The 17,083-nt window shown below is 37.7% G+C and overlaps 2 protein-coding genes across 3 annotated transcripts; one reads left to right on the top strand and one right to left on the bottom strand.

Annotated features, from left to right (window-relative positions):
- The first annotated feature begins 680 nt into the window (after positions 1-680).
- Positions 681-11,512, top strand: LOC134678073 (uncharacterized). 2 transcript variants are annotated; one of them, XM_063536516.1, is made up of 10 exons: positions 681-723; positions 1,112-1,200; positions 1,286-1,411; positions 1,486-1,691; positions 1,782-2,117; positions 4,523-4,690; positions 4,786-5,049; positions 5,135-5,397; positions 5,925-6,122; positions 6,215-11,512. In XM_063536516.1, exons 1-10 carry the CDS (start codon positions 696-698, stop codon positions 10,597-10,599), a joined length of 6,063 nt encoding a protein of 2,020 aa, XP_063392586.1. In that variant the 5' UTR covers positions 681-695; the 3' UTR covers positions 10,600-11,512. The 2 variants fall into 2 exon arrangements, with proteins under 2 accessions (XP_063392586.1, XP_063392585.1); XM_063536515.1 differs by lacking the exon at positions 681-723 and adding an exon at positions 832-1,017.
- A 4,656-nt stretch (positions 11,513-16,168) lies between these two features.
- On the bottom strand, positions 16,169-16,880 carry LOC134678926 (prefoldin subunit 1). The gene has a single exon (XM_063537681.1). It carries the CDS (start codon positions 16,796-16,798, stop codon positions 16,415-16,417), a length of 384 nt encoding a protein of 127 aa, XP_063393751.1. The 5' UTR covers positions 16,799-16,880; the 3' UTR covers positions 16,169-16,414.
- Between the last annotated feature and the right edge of the window lie 203 nt (positions 16,881-17,083).

The raw sequence follows: 17,083 nt of genomic DNA, 5'->3' as shown, positions 1-17,083 counted from the left end.
GCGCCTTCGCGCCGCGATTCGCGCACGAGTGTGAAGGAGGCTTAACACAGTATTTTATAAAACGCAAATTGTAAAAAACGGAGCAAGTGTTGCCAGTAAACGCCTGTAAACTTGTAACTTTATAAAACTGGGCCCTGGCATAAATTTACGTTTTCGTTGTACGACGTCTTCAACCGTTTTTTTTTCTCTGTCGCAATCTCGGAGTAATTAACAATGGAGCCGCCATTAACAGGCGTTCCCCTCTGTCGAAAATAGGCGGCCAATGGTCAACCTCATGTCAACCATATGTATGGACTGACGTTTATCTGACATGACGTACCTATACATTTGATGTGCCCCTCCCCCGCAAAAAACGGCAGACTATTTTGTACCGAAAATTTTAGACATGGCGTCTCCGTTGGTTATATCCTCCAAGGTCGCAATTGACTTCGACACTCTAGTGCGACAGAGAAATTAAAAAAAATTGCGGAGACAAAGTTGCTCGTGCGCGGCTACTCTAAAAATCAAATAAAAATCCACTCTGGAGGAATGTAAACCTCGCTTTACCTGCCTAAACATGCATACTTGTCTGTGATCAACAGTCAATGCCTCTGTGGTCAGTGATGCATATAAAAAAATAAACTAAGCGTAGAGACTTCCGTTTATAGTGATCGTTTTACTTCTCTTAATTTTATCTTGTCAATTAGAATAGTTAAATGGATAAACAAAAGCCCAAATTAGAAGGTAAATAAAAAAACTACATTACAATACATCAGAACTTGCTAGATTATCAATACTCGTTTATGGTTTTGTGAATGGTGGTGTTCAATGTAAACTGTTATGGCGTTTGTCCTGCGATACACAACGCATATTCATATCTTTACTATATTCAAGAAGAATAATTTACTTTCAGATAGTAAAATTTGTTTAAAATCCTTTTTCTGAACGTAAAACATGGTTTTGACTTAGTTAGGGAATCTCTAACTGTTAAAGCGTACGTTTTTTAGGTTATGTTTCCATCTTTTATAGGTATTTTAGGTGGGTTTTAGTGAGCACGAAGATCAATTGCGTGTTTTTCTCCAGAAAAGTATCCCTAAAAGTGATGTCTGAATGAATTTCTCACGGTTTCTAGATATTCAGTCATGGTGGGAAGTGCCCAGTATCGCGTACTTTTGTTCCTTATTCAGGACTGCGTTCAATCTTCTGGATTTTGACATTGAAGTGAGTATTGCTCGCTTTTTTTAGTATAAGATCTTCTTATCATTAATAACTATCACCATAATAACGCGGTATGTATGTTTGCAAGGAACTTGAAGAGGCTCTTCTGACAGATGGAACGGAAGAATCGGCTAGTTCCCTCCTGACCGAGCTGATCGTGCGTCTTCTAAATGGATGTCTGGGCAACAATGACATCTCTGCCTTCAACTATCAGGTATCATTAACTATAATACGCGATAGAATTCGTATGTGAAAAGAAATGTTTTGTTATTGTTTACGTTGTTTTAGATGTATTTGAGACGTCTATTTAGAAGAAAATGTCAAGAAACGGGAAGATACAATCCATTTAACACTGATATTGACTTCCAATTTCTTCCCCTCCGCACTAAAGTTGAAATCTTATATGCTTTGTGCGACTTTCGTTTGGATGCTGAAGATGTTTTTGATTTGTTTAAAAACCTTGAAGCTGAGAGTCTACGAGTGGAACCACTAGGGTAAGTAATTAGGTACATCCTAATTTGTCAATTCAATAGACTGCTATTACTTGGATTATGATTTTAATAATATACACATTAACTTTTCAGATATGACAACAATGACTCGGCCTACTGGTACTTTTATGGCACAAGATTGTATAGAGAGGATACAATAAAGAAACAAAAAGGCAAAAACAAAAAGAAAAAAGGAAAGGAAAGCAAGAAACGTGGTTGGTTTTATGGGGATGACTGGCTGGACGACGAGGACACTGAAAGGGTGTGGCAAGTGGTGTGTTTCACCGAAGACGATTGGACCCACTTGACAGAGAAATTTAGCCGAGCCACTAGTAAAGTTGAGAAGGAACTGTATAGATCTCTCTCACAAAACTTTCTGCCAGAGATACCACGGCTTTTCCAGGAGAAGGAGCGCTTGCAACGTAAAAGGTAACATCTATGCATTCTATTTTATGTCGTCTTCTTCCTGGCGTTATCCCGGCATTTGGCCATGGCTCATTTTATGTAATAAATTTTATTTATTTTTGTGTAGTATGGATAAAATCTGATTAGCTCTTATTACTACTTATAAGCTGACATGGAGACCACAGAGTAAACAAAGTGTAGCAGGTTTTACTGACTGAAAATGGGCAACAACCATGGCATTTGTATTCATACATCATTAATTATTAGATGTGTAATAATACTAACATATCTTATAATATTACTTAGGATCTAGTAATAGCTCTAGATTTAATAGACTAATATTTTTATAAACTGGTCCTAGGAGTTAGAATGAGATTTATATGGATAAGTTAATTATACATAGGCATTTAGCAGCTTTTTGAATATTAATCTGGGTGGTTAGATAAAATCCTTTCCAGAGCTTTTTTGGGTTCTATGTATAACATTGATGATACCATACCAACTAACCTGATGATGGATACTTGAAGTTCCCCAAGATAAGGTAAACAATCCAGAGATTGGCCCTAACCCCCCTCCAATTTGCCAGCAAAGTAAATCAAGATCAACATATAATTAAAAATAATACGGTAGTTTGATGGCTGGAGACCTAGACCCCTGTAAATGGTATTTAATACATGATTGTTATCAGGTCTAATTATAATGACCATTATTAATAATTTTAACTAGACTTAGATTTTTAAATGAGTTAACTATTTATGCGCACACACTGCTCTACCCCTCACTTTATGAGGAATGTGCTGACTTACACTGTGCCATTGCAAACTTTAGTTTTCTAGTGTCTTATTGCTTTTGCGAAATGATATTATTGTGTGTATAATTATACTGATGTGCCATGACCTATTTTCCCCAGTCAGGTATTGTCCTAATGTTACCAAAACTATATTTGAGTGTGTTAATGCATTTCAATCCCAAGGATACCCTATCAAACTGAAGACCTATAACTGGCAAACGTAATTTCTGAATGTACCCAGGAATATTAAGGGTGAAACAACTTTTTCTTGTCACTAGTTGCCATGGTTATGGTCTCCTGGGTCACTCTTAAAATACTAGTTATATCGTATTTAAATGAAGCAAACTTGAATTTTTTTGTAGTTACAAGGCCTTTCCATAATGATGAGGCATCTACTAAGCACGTTTGTAGAACATGGTACAACAGCTCTACTAATATGCTACTTGTCTCCTGGCTGATACAGGACAGAATAACAACAAGAAATAGTTGATCGACCCTTAACTATATTTTCCTATATGTCAGAGGAAATGCTAACAAAAATATTAAACGCAAACATTTAATCAATCTGTAAAATTCTAAAATAGGATCCATATTGTATTGCTTTCATTGTAGTGCGTTTTGCTGACCCGTACGCCAGTAATGTTATGGTTATGGCGACAATGTTTTTGTTATAAACTCACTACTAGGTCCATAACAGAGGTCTACCTTTGTCTAATTTATTCACTGTCTAACACGATGTTGGTCCTCCCGAATCCATACCATATAATGTTATATTTCTCGTTCTCTTGACTTTGCCTCAATTACTGCTTGGAGCACTAGCGGTTAGCGCCTTGAGCGCGCCAAAACCATTAATTTGAAGATTGATAAAAGGTTGCATAGCTTGTTTGTGTTGAGTGATTCGTATAAGTAGGTGTAATCATACCTAACCTAATCTACTTTTCTTGTAGCATTTCGTTTCTGTAAGGGGCGCAGTTCTAACCTAACTCACTTTTACGATACTTAATATTAAACTGGTGGACTATATATAGGTGAGATTATTTAAAATGAAATCAAAAATAGTTCCCTATTATAAGAGTAGGTATGCGTTTTTGCTCTAATTTATAGGTAACACACAGACTTATGCTACAAAATATAAATCTCGATATTTTGAGCTATAAATATTAAACTAGGTACCTTAGATTTACTTTCACGCTAATGCCATTTTTGTAATTTACTCTAAGTTTGTAGTTTGCTGTGCCTTTGTAGAGTTGCTAGCCTAGGCCCTACTAAGCGAGTGTTGATTAAGAGGAAAGGGGACTAAGTCACGTGACCGCTCCTCCATACAAACGTAGTCCCCATTTTCCTCTCCAGAATCCCGAAACTATCAATATAGAACTCCATTTCAATTAACCATTGAAATTTAAACCAAATTATTTGGAAGGTAGAGTTGATTTTCCTTAGGTTAACGTTTTAAGTAAAGACGAACGTGTGAATTTAAATTTTTGGTCCAATAGATTTGCTATTACTGACTTAAAGTTTTTAATTTCTTTTAATAAAGTGTATATTGTAATGCAAGTTGTATACACACACAAGAAGAAGAAGAATATACATTATACATGCATATTATTAAACGTATTAACCTATATGTAACTATTTAAAGGTTGCTAGAACTAGCGCCACGACGTACTTCGAGTCGTGTACTTCAAAAAATTAAACAAAAAGAGGAAGAGGGAAAGCAAAGCGCACAGGACAGCAAGGACGAGGAGGAAAGCAAAGAAACACCTGATTTGGCGCGAGAAAACAGGGCAAAAAGGCGAAACTTACTAAGGTATATAAAGTTGTTTATTACTTTGTGTTAATGGTACATTAAATACATTGTTCAGACGTGATAACACACTAACATTCATTTTCCATATATTACAGGTCGAAGTCAGATTCATCGGACTCGGACAGTTCTGAAAGTGAAAAGGACAAAATGCCACAAAAAGTCTCCAAACGATCGAAAAGCCATGATAAGCGGTCAAAAAACTCCTCTGCCACACACAAAGGCGAACCACCCCCAGAGCCTCCTGTAAAAACCGGCAGAAAGACCAATAACTCGCTGGCATGCGCTACGGGTCAGATCCTTATACCAGAAAATGACGAACCAGTTAATAGTACTAGGAAGAAACTCAAAACGTCGCAAATGTAATTTTATTTTTGTAATGATTGATATTTATAACTGCACTCTGCACATAAACATTTTTGACATTATTATGTAATTTTTTTTTAGTTTTACGCAAACGGAGGAAGACATTCAAACCGACATGTACAAGGTGCTCGAGCAGCTCACCGCACACGACGACGCGTGGCCGTTTATGGATCCAGTGGAGGAGGAATATGCCCCAAATTACTACGCAGTCATTAGACGTCCCATGGATTTACGCAAAATGGAGGAGCGGTTAGACAGTGGTTACTACACGGATTTCGCGATGTTCAAAGCCGACTTCAAGCTCATCGTCAACAATTGTCGTCTATATAACGGCCAAGACAATGGTAACATGCGGTTTTATGATCATGAACACCTTCAATATTCTATACCAGTGATCTCCAAACTGCGGCCCCCGGGCCAGATCCGGGCCGCGAGCCAGTAAATTTGACCCGTGAACTCTCAATTTTCACACAATATATTATTTCTGCGGTATTTCTGACTTAATACTACAAGGGCGACGATAATTGCTTAATATAAGGCGATCCGTTTACCTCCTAATACATTTCTAAAAATACCGGCCCGCGAAATGGAAGCGGCGGCCCGGCTGCGGCCACTGGGGTCATAAAGTATGGAGACCTCTGTTTCTACATATGCCATGCTAAACATTGCATGCCTTAAAAAAAGAGATTTGCTAACAAACAGTCTATGCCTATCTTGTAGTAATAGTCGCTTTTCCCCGATACATATTTTAAACTAGGTATTTATATTAACACGTAAAACTTCTTTTACACACGTGTAAAGTTATTCATTGAATAAATTATTGTATTTTTGCCATTGAATATAATTACATAGTCCATTGTCCATATTCCAGAATATACAATGATGGTAGACAGCCTTCAGGCAGCTTTTGACAGATTGACTGAGAAATATATGCATCGACTGTCATCCTCAGATGAAGAAATTGCTGTTGAGTATCAATTACCTACTCCGTCTAGAAAGCATAAGCTTAAATCAAGTGAATCTCCAAGCCGAAATAAGAGGAAAAAGCGAAAATCTCATTCTGATTCCGGTTAGTATCTTTATTTAAAATTTACAGGCTCTAAATTTAATGTGTCAATTTATGTAACAACTATGCATCATATCATATTTTATTGGTTTCAGGTGATCCTAAATCCAGTTCTTCAGATCAACCTTTGGAAGAGGTGAAACTAAAAACAACCGAAGATGATGTTAATGATACACCTGATGCTGAAGCTAAAAAATCAAAACAAAATAAAGAGAAGAAAAAACGCAAAGGACATCACAGGCATGGTAAACATTCCAAAAATCACAAAAAAGATTCTCACAAATCTGAACACAGTGAGGATAAAGAACCTAAAAGTAAACACAGTAAGAAGCAGAAGCATGGTAAAAATAAAAATAAAGAAGGCAAAAAGTCCAAGCAAAAGAAAAAGAAAAGTAAGCACCATGAGACGGAGCCAGTTGAGGTGCTGAAAAGAAGTGAATCCCAAGATTCATTAGAAAGTTCAAATAGAAGTAGAAGCGCGAGCCCTTTGCCCTCCATCCACACGCCGACTCCTTCGCCTTCCGAGGCCGACCATCAAGAGCCCTCCGACCAGCTCAACGATCCCGACTTTGTAAAGGACAAGTACGACAAGATCAAGGAAAGAAGACGACACGCGGCTAAAGACGCATGGGAATCACTCTTCGATTACAGTCAAAAAACCGTTGATAAGCAAAAGCAAAATCTCCACATCCCGGAAAAGGAAAAGAATCAGAAATTGAGGGAAACTATAGAGAAACTCAAGGCTAAGAGTGAAAAATACAAAGATAGCTCTCTGTTTAATAGTTTATTTTCTAGCAACAGTAATTCAGACAAAAACGTCAGTAATAAAGACCGTGATGATTTAGATTTCTCTGACGAGGATCGTAATGATAGTCATAAAATTAAAGGGGGAAACAAAAGAGGACAAAAGAAAAATACCGCTAAAAATGAATCTGCATCTGAAGCCTTGGAGCAAGCTGTTAAAGATATCAGCAAGTGGCTTGATGACGCTCCTAAAGGATCTGTGCATAGCTCGCCCTCTGATAGCCCGGCACATACCATTTCCACTGAAGAACATGACAACAGTCGACATGATGACGAGTTTGGACAAATAGAAAAAACAACAACTCTCAGAAAAGATTTATCGCGCAAACGGCCATCCTCCCGCGAACCAAAATTAATAAGAAGGAGGGAAATTCAGAGAACCATAGAGAGATTACAACCAGGTAAAAGCAAGGGAAACTTGCTTACTAACCTGGCTAGCAAGAGTGCTGAGAAAGTAGAGGAAGCCACTCCCCTCGGCCCTAGCAAAACTCGAGAGATTAGTAAAAACGAAGAATCTAGCCCCAAGCTTAGCCTTGGTTCAGTATTGCACACTGTGGAATTTTCTCTTGGTAAAGACCACAATTTCAGCAAGACTGAAGATAATAAACTTGATGACAATAATCCATCTCAGTCCCCAAAAAGTGAAAAAGATAACAATACTGAGGAAGTTATCCAAAAACATAAAGCAGAAGATGTTTCAGTTCAAACTAATAAAAAAGATGTGGAGGTTGAAACTGAGCCATCGCCAACGCCAAAACCAAGCCAAGAAAAGGCTACGCCAAATCTCAGTGCTTGGTTCAAAGCTTTTGGAACACCTAAAAATACAACCTCTACAGTAACTGCTCCAAAAAAGAAACCAGAAGAAACTGAATGTGATGAAAAAGTAACAATTGACAATACAAACAATGATATTAAAGTTTCCAGTCCTAAAAATACAACCAAGTATGACTCTCCAATTGATCCAGAAACTCCAAATGCTGATGGAGGTGACAGTCCATTACCAAACGTAAGTGCGACGCCTAGACAGCGTAGAACAAGTACAGGCAGTTCTGTTTCAGAACGGTCTTCTTTCAGCCAAGATCTGGACTCTCCAAGACACCAGATGTCTCACAATTCACCTCTGCTGAGATCACCAGCATCACCTCGGACAGACGACTTCCAGAAAATTACATATCCTATAATTAATGGAACCGTGAGAGCAGGGTTTTACCAAGATACAACTTCCATCAAAAGCAGTCCAGAAAAAAGTTGCAGTCCACGCGAGGCTCCACAGTCGCCATATTCTCCTTATTCGCAACACGTATATGCTTCAAACAGCGGATTGGGATCCTCCACTCCAAATTACTTCCTAGACCACAACAAGAGCCCACTTCCAACATATACTCAGAATCCACCACCTTATTATGATACTTCAAAGGCTCCAGTCGTGAGTAAACCAGCGCGCATTCACGATGACTACACAGCCCTTGGTCCGGATAGCTACCAACAGAATACATACAGTGGACCATTCTCTCCTTCACACTCTCCATATCCAGCAACACAACCATCGAAATATACTCAACCACAGCTGTCGCCGCAGCCATCCGGCTCTAATTCAACTCTTGTTAATTCAACACAGCCTTTATCAGACCATAAAACCTCTCTGTTCCCTGTTAAGAAACGAATGTACAATGAACCAGAATTACCTACATTATCACTTAAAACTGCGACGGAAACAAAAGATTCTTCACCACCAATGAAAAACGAATATCAGAAAAAAACGTCTACTGCTTTACCGTCTGTGTCAGTTGATAAAATAGCAGCTGTCCTTAGTGAAAAATCAGAATTGGCCAATCAAAATAGCTTACGTGAAAAGAACGTGGTAGATTTTGGGGAACGCCATGCAGTTGAAAATAAGGACACTACAACATTTATAAATAATGAACATTCTCTCGATAACAAGAAGAATATGGTAAATCCAGACTTGAACCAGCCAATAGGTATGATTAAGAAGGATAACATTGACATGGTTAATATGGGCTACAACATGAATCCAGATGAAAAGAAAAATATTGTAGAACCTATTGAAATCGATTATGCAGTGAACAAGGATGTCTCAAAACCTGCTGTGAACGTTCAAGCTAAAACCTATGACGTGGATAAAATTGCGATGAATCTCGGCTTAAATCAACAATTCCAGAAGTCATTGTCAAAATCAAATGCTCCCCCATTGACCCCAACTAACATAATACCTGCCCACTCTCATTCTGAAATGAATATCAATCATAACATTGCCCACGCACATCACAATCAATATGATGGCATTTCTGGGAGCCAACCCGTCAGTAACTTTTCACTGAATGATATTGAACTCGCCAACAAAAAACTGTACGCTTGTAATAACACCTCATCCACTACAACGGCTATTGACTATGGCAATTGGAAACTGACGAATCAAATACGAAAACAAGACGTGCTGCCCTCAGATTACTCTACAAATTACAGTACCAGTAACACGGACAAACTGAAAAATAATATCAGCACTACCAGCCCCACATCAACTAATTATAACAAAAATGTGCAACACCAGCAGTATCACAACTACAGCATGTCTAGAACCGCTCTACAGAGAACCCAGGAATTGCATCAAAATCTTCCATCTGAACTAAGAATACCCAATCCTCGAGGTCTTCTTAAAAATGATCACATGAATATTACTTCTACTATGACTGAAAGTGATATGATTGCAAAAAGTGACTCTACCGGGAAAACACAAAAATCTGATAAAACTATGCAGAATCAACCAATTGTCAGTTCGATGGCATATAAAACTCCTTATAACACACATTCGTCACTGCCTCTGGATAGCCTGCGAAATCTACCTAATATCCCTCAAATGCTTGAGCGGTACACTAACGATGAACGATATCTATCCAGTTTTGCCGCTACCAACCCGTCACTATACCATGACAAAACATTTCAAATGGCGCAAATGTTTAACAAAAGCATGCCCTCGGATTCTCAGCCAGTAAGCACATCTGTTAGTATATACTCTCAACCTTCAATTGCAATGAGCAAAGATTCCAGTATTTATAAAACACCTACCACTAACCCTTCGGCACAAGCCGATTCTAAGAGTAGGACGAAACGAAAGCGAACTTCTGAAACCAAACCAGGGCAGATTGCAAGTCAGAGTTACCACACTCCTTGCGCTACTGATGTTTTGTCCTCTGTTAAAACTAGCATGGTTCCAGGAAGCGCATTCAATTTCGGTACTACGCCAAGCATGGCCTTGGGTGGCAGTCTGTATGGAGACGGCACTGGATTTTCAATTGAAGAGTTCCGCAACAGTACGAATCAGTTAATGGCAGCAAATTACATGGCGGCGGTCGCACATCAACAGCGAAATAATGTTGAGGCGAGTGCTGAAAAGCTTGTAAAGCCTGCTCATCAGAACTCGACTCACAACAGTGGATCGTTCCCTTTCATTGGACATGGGCAAGTACGGAGTGGATACGGATTTGTGGGTGCGGATAGCTCGGCACCGCTGTACCAGCAGTACTTCCAGCGGCATCAGGAGGAGCTGCTGCGACAGTCGGGCGTGTCGCAGATCATGGGGCTGTACCCGCCCGGGTACCCCGCCGCGCTCGGCGTGCGCCAGCCTTATGACGCCATCAACCGCCCTTCCTGGCTCTAGGCTAGCAAATGCATATTCATCTCAACGCATCAAACAAACGACTTGGGTGCATGTAACATGTACCTACTGTACAACCTAAATATACTTATAATTAATGTGACAATTGTTATAGAATTAGTATTGATTTAATAATTTATGTTGTTTGTAGATCCAATAGCATTTTGTGAAGATTATTTATAAGATTCACATTATTTATAACTATGTATTAAATGCAATGTAGAATGAACACTTCATGACAATTTAATGTGTGAATTACTTTTACTTTAGTGATATAATGATGATTCGACTAACAGTTAATTCCGGTTAACGAGTTTACTTTATATTATGACGAGCTATAGTGATTGTTAACTTTAAGGATATAACTTTTATTATTCCGTACTATGTGTCCACTTAGTCATACAAACATAAAAATTATATGAACAAAAAAATGTTAAAGTCTACAATTTACCAGTATAAATGTTAGTTAAATACATAGTTTCTTTGTAAGCATATTTATTTAGCTAGTTTAGCACTCTTATAGTTTGACCAAGTGATCACATTTCGTTGAGATTACCCTTGCTGACCGTAATTGCATAATGTATCCATGTAGTATTGATTGACGCGACGCTTTAGCTATTAGCTTTATTACAGGTCACATAAAAACTCTTGTTATTATGATAATTTAAATTTTACGTTATGCTACTTACGTAGGTTGTTGTGTAAATATATCTCTATTTTCTTTTGTTTACTACATATTAATGTTTTAATAGCATTTTACTTATACATCTACTTTTGTAAGATAAGATTAAACTTTAATTTAATGATAAAAATTCATGAAAGTAGTTTAAGGACTCATTTAGTAAATTAAATAAGGTATTATATTAAAATCTTGTGTAAAAATTAAATAAAACTTTTTCAAAAACATTAAATTTAATTTTCACTTTTATTGTTACATGCTTGTTTTATGCGACTTACAAATGTGTCGCTCTTCAAACTCGGGTATATCCACTCGCCCATATCGCCCATCTCAGCAAATACCTACCCTATTACCATGGTCGACTTAAACTATTCCGGGGCCCTAGGCCACAAGAATTTTGGGCCCTTTTGGAAAGTAAAGAAAGCGAATTAAATTATCATTGTTCTACTAACTATGATCTTGTATTTATCATGAGTAATCTAGACACGCGGCAGCGTGTCAAGCCAAGTTCAAGCAAAGGAACTGGCTAGCCAGCGCCAAGTGTAATATTACACGAACCACTTGGTGCCACTTTTGACCCTTCTATAACTCAAAACATCTTTAACGTAAACACATAAAACTACGTGTGTTTAATTATATCCATAAGGACATCTAGAAGCCCAAATTTCATGAAGCTAGCTCAAACGGTTATAAAGATATGAAGGTCAAAAAGTCGTAAATTTTAAGACTGACTGACATACCTATAGTACCTAAACCTAACTTACTTCCAGATGACCTAGAAGGATGAAATTTGGAATCCAGCTCAGTTATTGTGTGAAAGCGTAGGAAAAAATCTAAAAGCAAAAAAAAGTTATAAAATAGGGGGGGTCCCCATACAAAAAAACCATTTTTTATTGTGACTGACATATAAGTACCTAAACCTAACCTACTTCCAGATGACCTAGAAGGATGAAATTTGGAATCCAGCTCAGTTATTGTGTGAAAGCGTAGGAAAAAATCTAAAAATAAAAAATAGTTATAAAATAGGGGGGGTCCCCATACAAAAAAACCATTTTTTATTGTGACTGACATATAAGTACCTAAACCTAACCTACTTCCAGATGACCTAGAAGGATGAAATTTGGAATCCAGCTCAGTTATTGTGTGAAAGCGTAGGAAAAAATCTAAAAATAAAAAAAAGTCATAAAATAGGGGGGGGGGGGTCCCCATACAAAAAAAACATTTTTTATTGTGACTGACATATAAGTACCTAAACCTAACCTACTTCCAGATGACCTAGAAGGATGAAATTTGGAATCCAGCTCGGTTATTGTGTGTAAGCGTAGGAAAAAATCTAAAAATAAAAAAGGGGGGGGTCCCCATACAAAAAACCTGTAATACGCGCTAAACAACCGGCCAACGGTGTGTCGTTGGCGGCGCGCCGCACCACATAATTAATACAAAGAACAGAAGTAAAAAACATGCAGCGGAAACACAAGAAAAAACATTAAATCTCAATACCTGCCTAATTTTCTTTACAAAAAGTATTGATATCCCATCAAAAACATAAATGTAAAAAAGGAGAGCCAAGTTCAATACAAAAATTATGCTTGGCTGTGGGGTTCGCCGCAAAAAGAATGGAGATCTAAATGAGTGCCAAGTTCTATGCAAAATCCAAATATGTATTTATAGGAACAAAATAACATTATAAACAAGTATTAAACTCTATCTTTGCTTTATTGGATACCTATAACAATTGCTGTTATTTAAAAAAAATGTGAGATCTTAAAGTAGGTTAGATTTGGCTTGGCCAGTTTTTATCAGAATCACAAAATATATATGTTGAATAACTTTATAAAATGACTGGTGTAATGAAAACTGGCCAAGTCAAATCTAACCTGCTTTAAGATCTCGCATTTTTTTTAAATAACAGCAATTGTTATAGGTATCCAATAAAGCAAAGATAGAGTTTAATACTTGTTTATAATGTTATTTTGTTCCTATAAATACATATTTGGATTTTGCATAGAACTTGGCACTCATTTAGATCTCCATTCTTTTTGCGGCGAACCCCACAGCCAAGCATAATTTTTGTATTGAACTTGGCTCTCCTTTTTTACATTTATGTTTTTGATGGGATCAAATATACTGTTGCTGTCTGACCTTCGGGGCCTCCTGAGGATGGGGCACGGGCCCCGCGTGCCCTTTATGGTAAGCCCCCATTAGCACGACAGCTTTTTCAACGCGCTTGAATCTGTCCACACTCTAAATTCGATTTAACGACCAAGGTATAAAGTCGAAAATCCAACAACGCTTGATAAAAAGCGCCACCGCTGTCGTGTGAATACATACATGGTTATCCATTTGTGTCATTCAAACGCGCGTTGAAAAAGCTCCCATGCGAATGGGGGCTAAAGACGGTCTTTTTTTGGGTTATTCCCACTAGTCACCACCAAGTTCTTACCAGTGGTAACTACTGGGAATTTTTTTCCCACCTTTTACCACTGGTAACTACTGGGAAAAAAACCCCACTAGTTACCTTAGGCCCCCCCCACATCTAGCGTCTTTCGAGCGTCGGCGTCTGGTCAGCGCTTTGGAAAATGACGTCGCTGCGCAGTTGCGTCGACCTCGGCCATAGAATTGTAGACGCCGACGCTCGAAAGACGCCAGATGTGGGGGGGTCCTTACCACCAACTCGGTTTGGGAGTAACTACTGGGAATTTTTATCCCCAGTAGCTACCACTGATAAAAGGTGGGAATTTCTTTTCCCAGTAGTTACCACCATAATATTGTTAGAATTCAATACTAATAAAAACAGTATAAATGTAGCGTGCTGTAAGGGGTCATCCATTAATTACATCACACGTTTTGGGGGAGGGAGGGGGTCAAGAAAATGTGACGTATTGTGACATGGGGGAGGGGGGAGACACAAACTTTGTGACGTCACTTTAACTTCATCAGTAACCGAAAATTTATTTAAATTATTTCATTCGCTATACATTTAAATAACAAGTTTTTAAAACGATAATCGTTTTTATTCGTTTAATTTTCTTTCCTAAGCAGTTTTGGGTTATAAAATTACTAATATTTATATTAATTCGATTTGGCGATTTCGTAGAAAAAATGTGACGTCACACTAGGGGGGACGAGGGGTTTGCCAAATGTGACAAGGAGGGGGGGAGGGGTCAAAAAACCTAGAAATTCGTGTGACGTAATTAATGGATGACCCATAATACATACCTAATTAGTGATTCAGATGGAATTCAATTTCAACAGTCAATAAGATGATTTTAATCCGGACAATAAGTTAATTTCTACCTAACTAGAATGAGACTCTTCTATTTTAGTTTTTATACTTATACGGGTAAAACTGTTTTAATATTTTTGATCACTTTTATAGCAGTTTACTGAATCGCTAACTGACACATAATTATGTTTTACAGCACGCTACATTTATACTAGGTAAGTTTACTATTTATACTGTTCCCAGTAGTTACCAGTGGTAACTACTTACCACTGGTACTTACTTTTTGGCTTGGTTTACTGGGAACTTGGTGGTAACTAGTTTTTTTTATGAAATAGGAGGCAAACGAGCAGACTGATCATCTGATGTTAAGCGATTACCGCCGCCCATGGACACCCGTCACAAGAAGGGTAGCAAGCGCGTTGCCGGCATTTAAGATGGGAGTCCGCTCTTAAGATGTAACGATAACACGACGACGTACGAGTACGGTGTACTAGTAGTAACGATGGGAGTACGTAGTAGTAGTGGGAATAACCCCTTTCTGACAAATGGATTTTACCCGAGTTTGATAAGCGACTCAAATTTAACTATTTCAACTTCTAATTGCGTATCAATATGAAAATGTTCAAGTAGGTCGACGTCAATGATATGAAGAGTTAGACCACGAAAAGTCTGCAGCGATTTTGATAGCCCACGCAGGTACTTATAAGTACGTCATAATTTCATAGAAGTTTGACGTTTAAAATAACATTTACACAACAAAAATGTACCTACACATACCTATCATTGACGTCGACTATACATGTAAACACTGGGAAAACAGGAGATCTTACGAGTCCTCGTTTCCTTGGTGACGTTGCGGTATCTGCAGAGCTTGGATAGTCTCCATTTTTAGACCAAGAAAAGTCTGCAGTGATTTTAATAGCCCACGTAATGCAAGTGTTATTATTTATCTATATTAATACCTTTAATCGAGCAATTCTTCTTTATGTATATATATATATTTCGGGGATCTCGGAAACGGCTCTAACGATTTTGATGAAATTTGCTATATGGGGGTTTTCGGTGGCGATAAATCGATCTAGCTTGGTCTTATCTCTGGGAAAACGTGCTTTTGAGTTTTAATATATTTTCCGAGCAAAGCTCAGTCTCCAAGATATCAAAATTTCAGAGAAGTTTGACATTTAAAATAACACTTGCACTGCGTGGGCTATCCAAATTGGTACAGACTTTTCTTGGTCTAACTCTAAATATACAAAAGGGAATTTTATTTATTTAATAAATTTCAGCATTAGAAGTGTTTTAACATCTTATGTTACGCGTGTTATGTGAAATAAATGTGGGAAAAAAACTTAAAATCATAACAAAAAAATTGTCATGATTTGAAAAATTGGGCAAACCCTGAAGTGCATCCTGAGTTCATACTCAGGGTACAATGCAGTAAAATGAAACAAATAGGGTGGTTTAAAATGTTTCATGTCATTTGCATGCAGTCGAGCTAACAAGTCAGTAGTTAACCATAATAACTTATATCAAACTCCTATAGGTATGAAATGTTAAGAACTAGTCTGTGCAGAAAAAGAAGAGTCATGGAATATAAGGGAACCAGTACATTCTTTGATTCTTCTTATTTCGAACAGACTATATGAAATTATGGGTAAAAGAAAAAATAAGTTATTATATCTTTAATAAAACTTGGTACAAAGCATAATTTGTTACAATAAATTCTTGAATTTTGCTCATCTCTAATACAATGCAACACTGTTGAAGTGCTTAAAATACATGTAGGTAGCTAACAATCATTGAGCTCATTAGTATTATACATTTTCTTTCTCTAACCATGTGAAATAAATTAATGAGATGCTTTTTGTGGGCTTTATAATAGAAATGAAGCCACAGTACAAAAACAAAACTTGTTATGATTTTATTTCACTCTGTTCCTTCCTCTGTTGTACCATTTCCCTGATATTGTCTTCACTTTCTTTCAAGTTTTTTTCCAGGTACTGCTTATTGTTCTCCAATTCTTTAGTACGCGTTTTCACTTGCGCCTCTCGATTTTTCAAATTCGCTTTAACTTCTTCAAAGTCAGTAAGTAAGAACATTCGGCCCACGGACTCATAGGTCTTCGTATCAGGAGGCATGGTACTGATTTCACGTTGAGTTATGTCTACGTGCTGCAAGATGCGGTTCAATACACTAATTTGGGAGTCTATCACCTGTATTTTCTTGCTAGTTTCAACCATTTTGACTTGTAATTCAACAAATGCTTTTTTTAGCTCTAAATCTACAGGTTTAGCCATAGTGATCTTTTCGTTTATTACTTTTTTGCGTTTCTTCTAGGTTACTGTGCTATTGAGTGACTCAACGATCTGACAAGCTCGGTCGGTTTGGTTGACTTTTTAATAATCATAGATTACAAATTTTTCACAGTCATGTTCGTTCCAAACTTTGTCCGGTGTCGGACATTTTCGGAATCGTTGATCGTCTTGGAGGATATAACCGACGGAGACGCCATGTCTAAAATTTGCGGTACAAAATAGTCTGCCGTTTTTTGCGGGGGAGGGGCACATCAAATGTATAGGTAC

Source organism: Cydia fagiglandana, chromosome Z (genome assembly GCF_963556715.1).
Source record: "Cydia fagiglandana chromosome Z, ilCydFagi1.1, whole genome shotgun sequence".
Classification (NCBI taxonomy): domain Eukaryota; kingdom Metazoa; phylum Arthropoda; class Insecta; order Lepidoptera; family Tortricidae; genus Cydia; species Cydia fagiglandana.
The sequence above is the reverse complement of the archived record's forward strand: the minus strand, read 5'-3'. Positions and strand labels throughout refer to the sequence as shown.

What these genes read in the sequence shown, in the direction of transcription:
- LOC134678073 (XM_063536516.1), top strand. Translation starts at nt 696, where the DNA reads ATGGATAAACAAAAGCCCAAATTAGAAG. An exon ending in TTCTGGATTTTGACATTGAA is followed by an intron (nt 1,201 to 1,285) that starts GTGAGTATTGCT and finishes TATGTTTGCAAG; the next exon opens with GAACTTGAAGAGGCTCTTCT. An exon ending in GAGCGCTTGCAACGTAAAAG is followed by an intron (nt 2,118 to 4,522) that starts GTAACATCTATG and finishes AACTATTTAAAG; the next exon opens with GTTGCTAGAACTAGCGCCAC.
- LOC134678926 (XM_063537681.1), bottom strand. Translation starts at nt 16,798, where the DNA reads ATGGCTAAACCTGTAGATTTAGAGCTAAAAAAAGCATTTGTTGAATTA.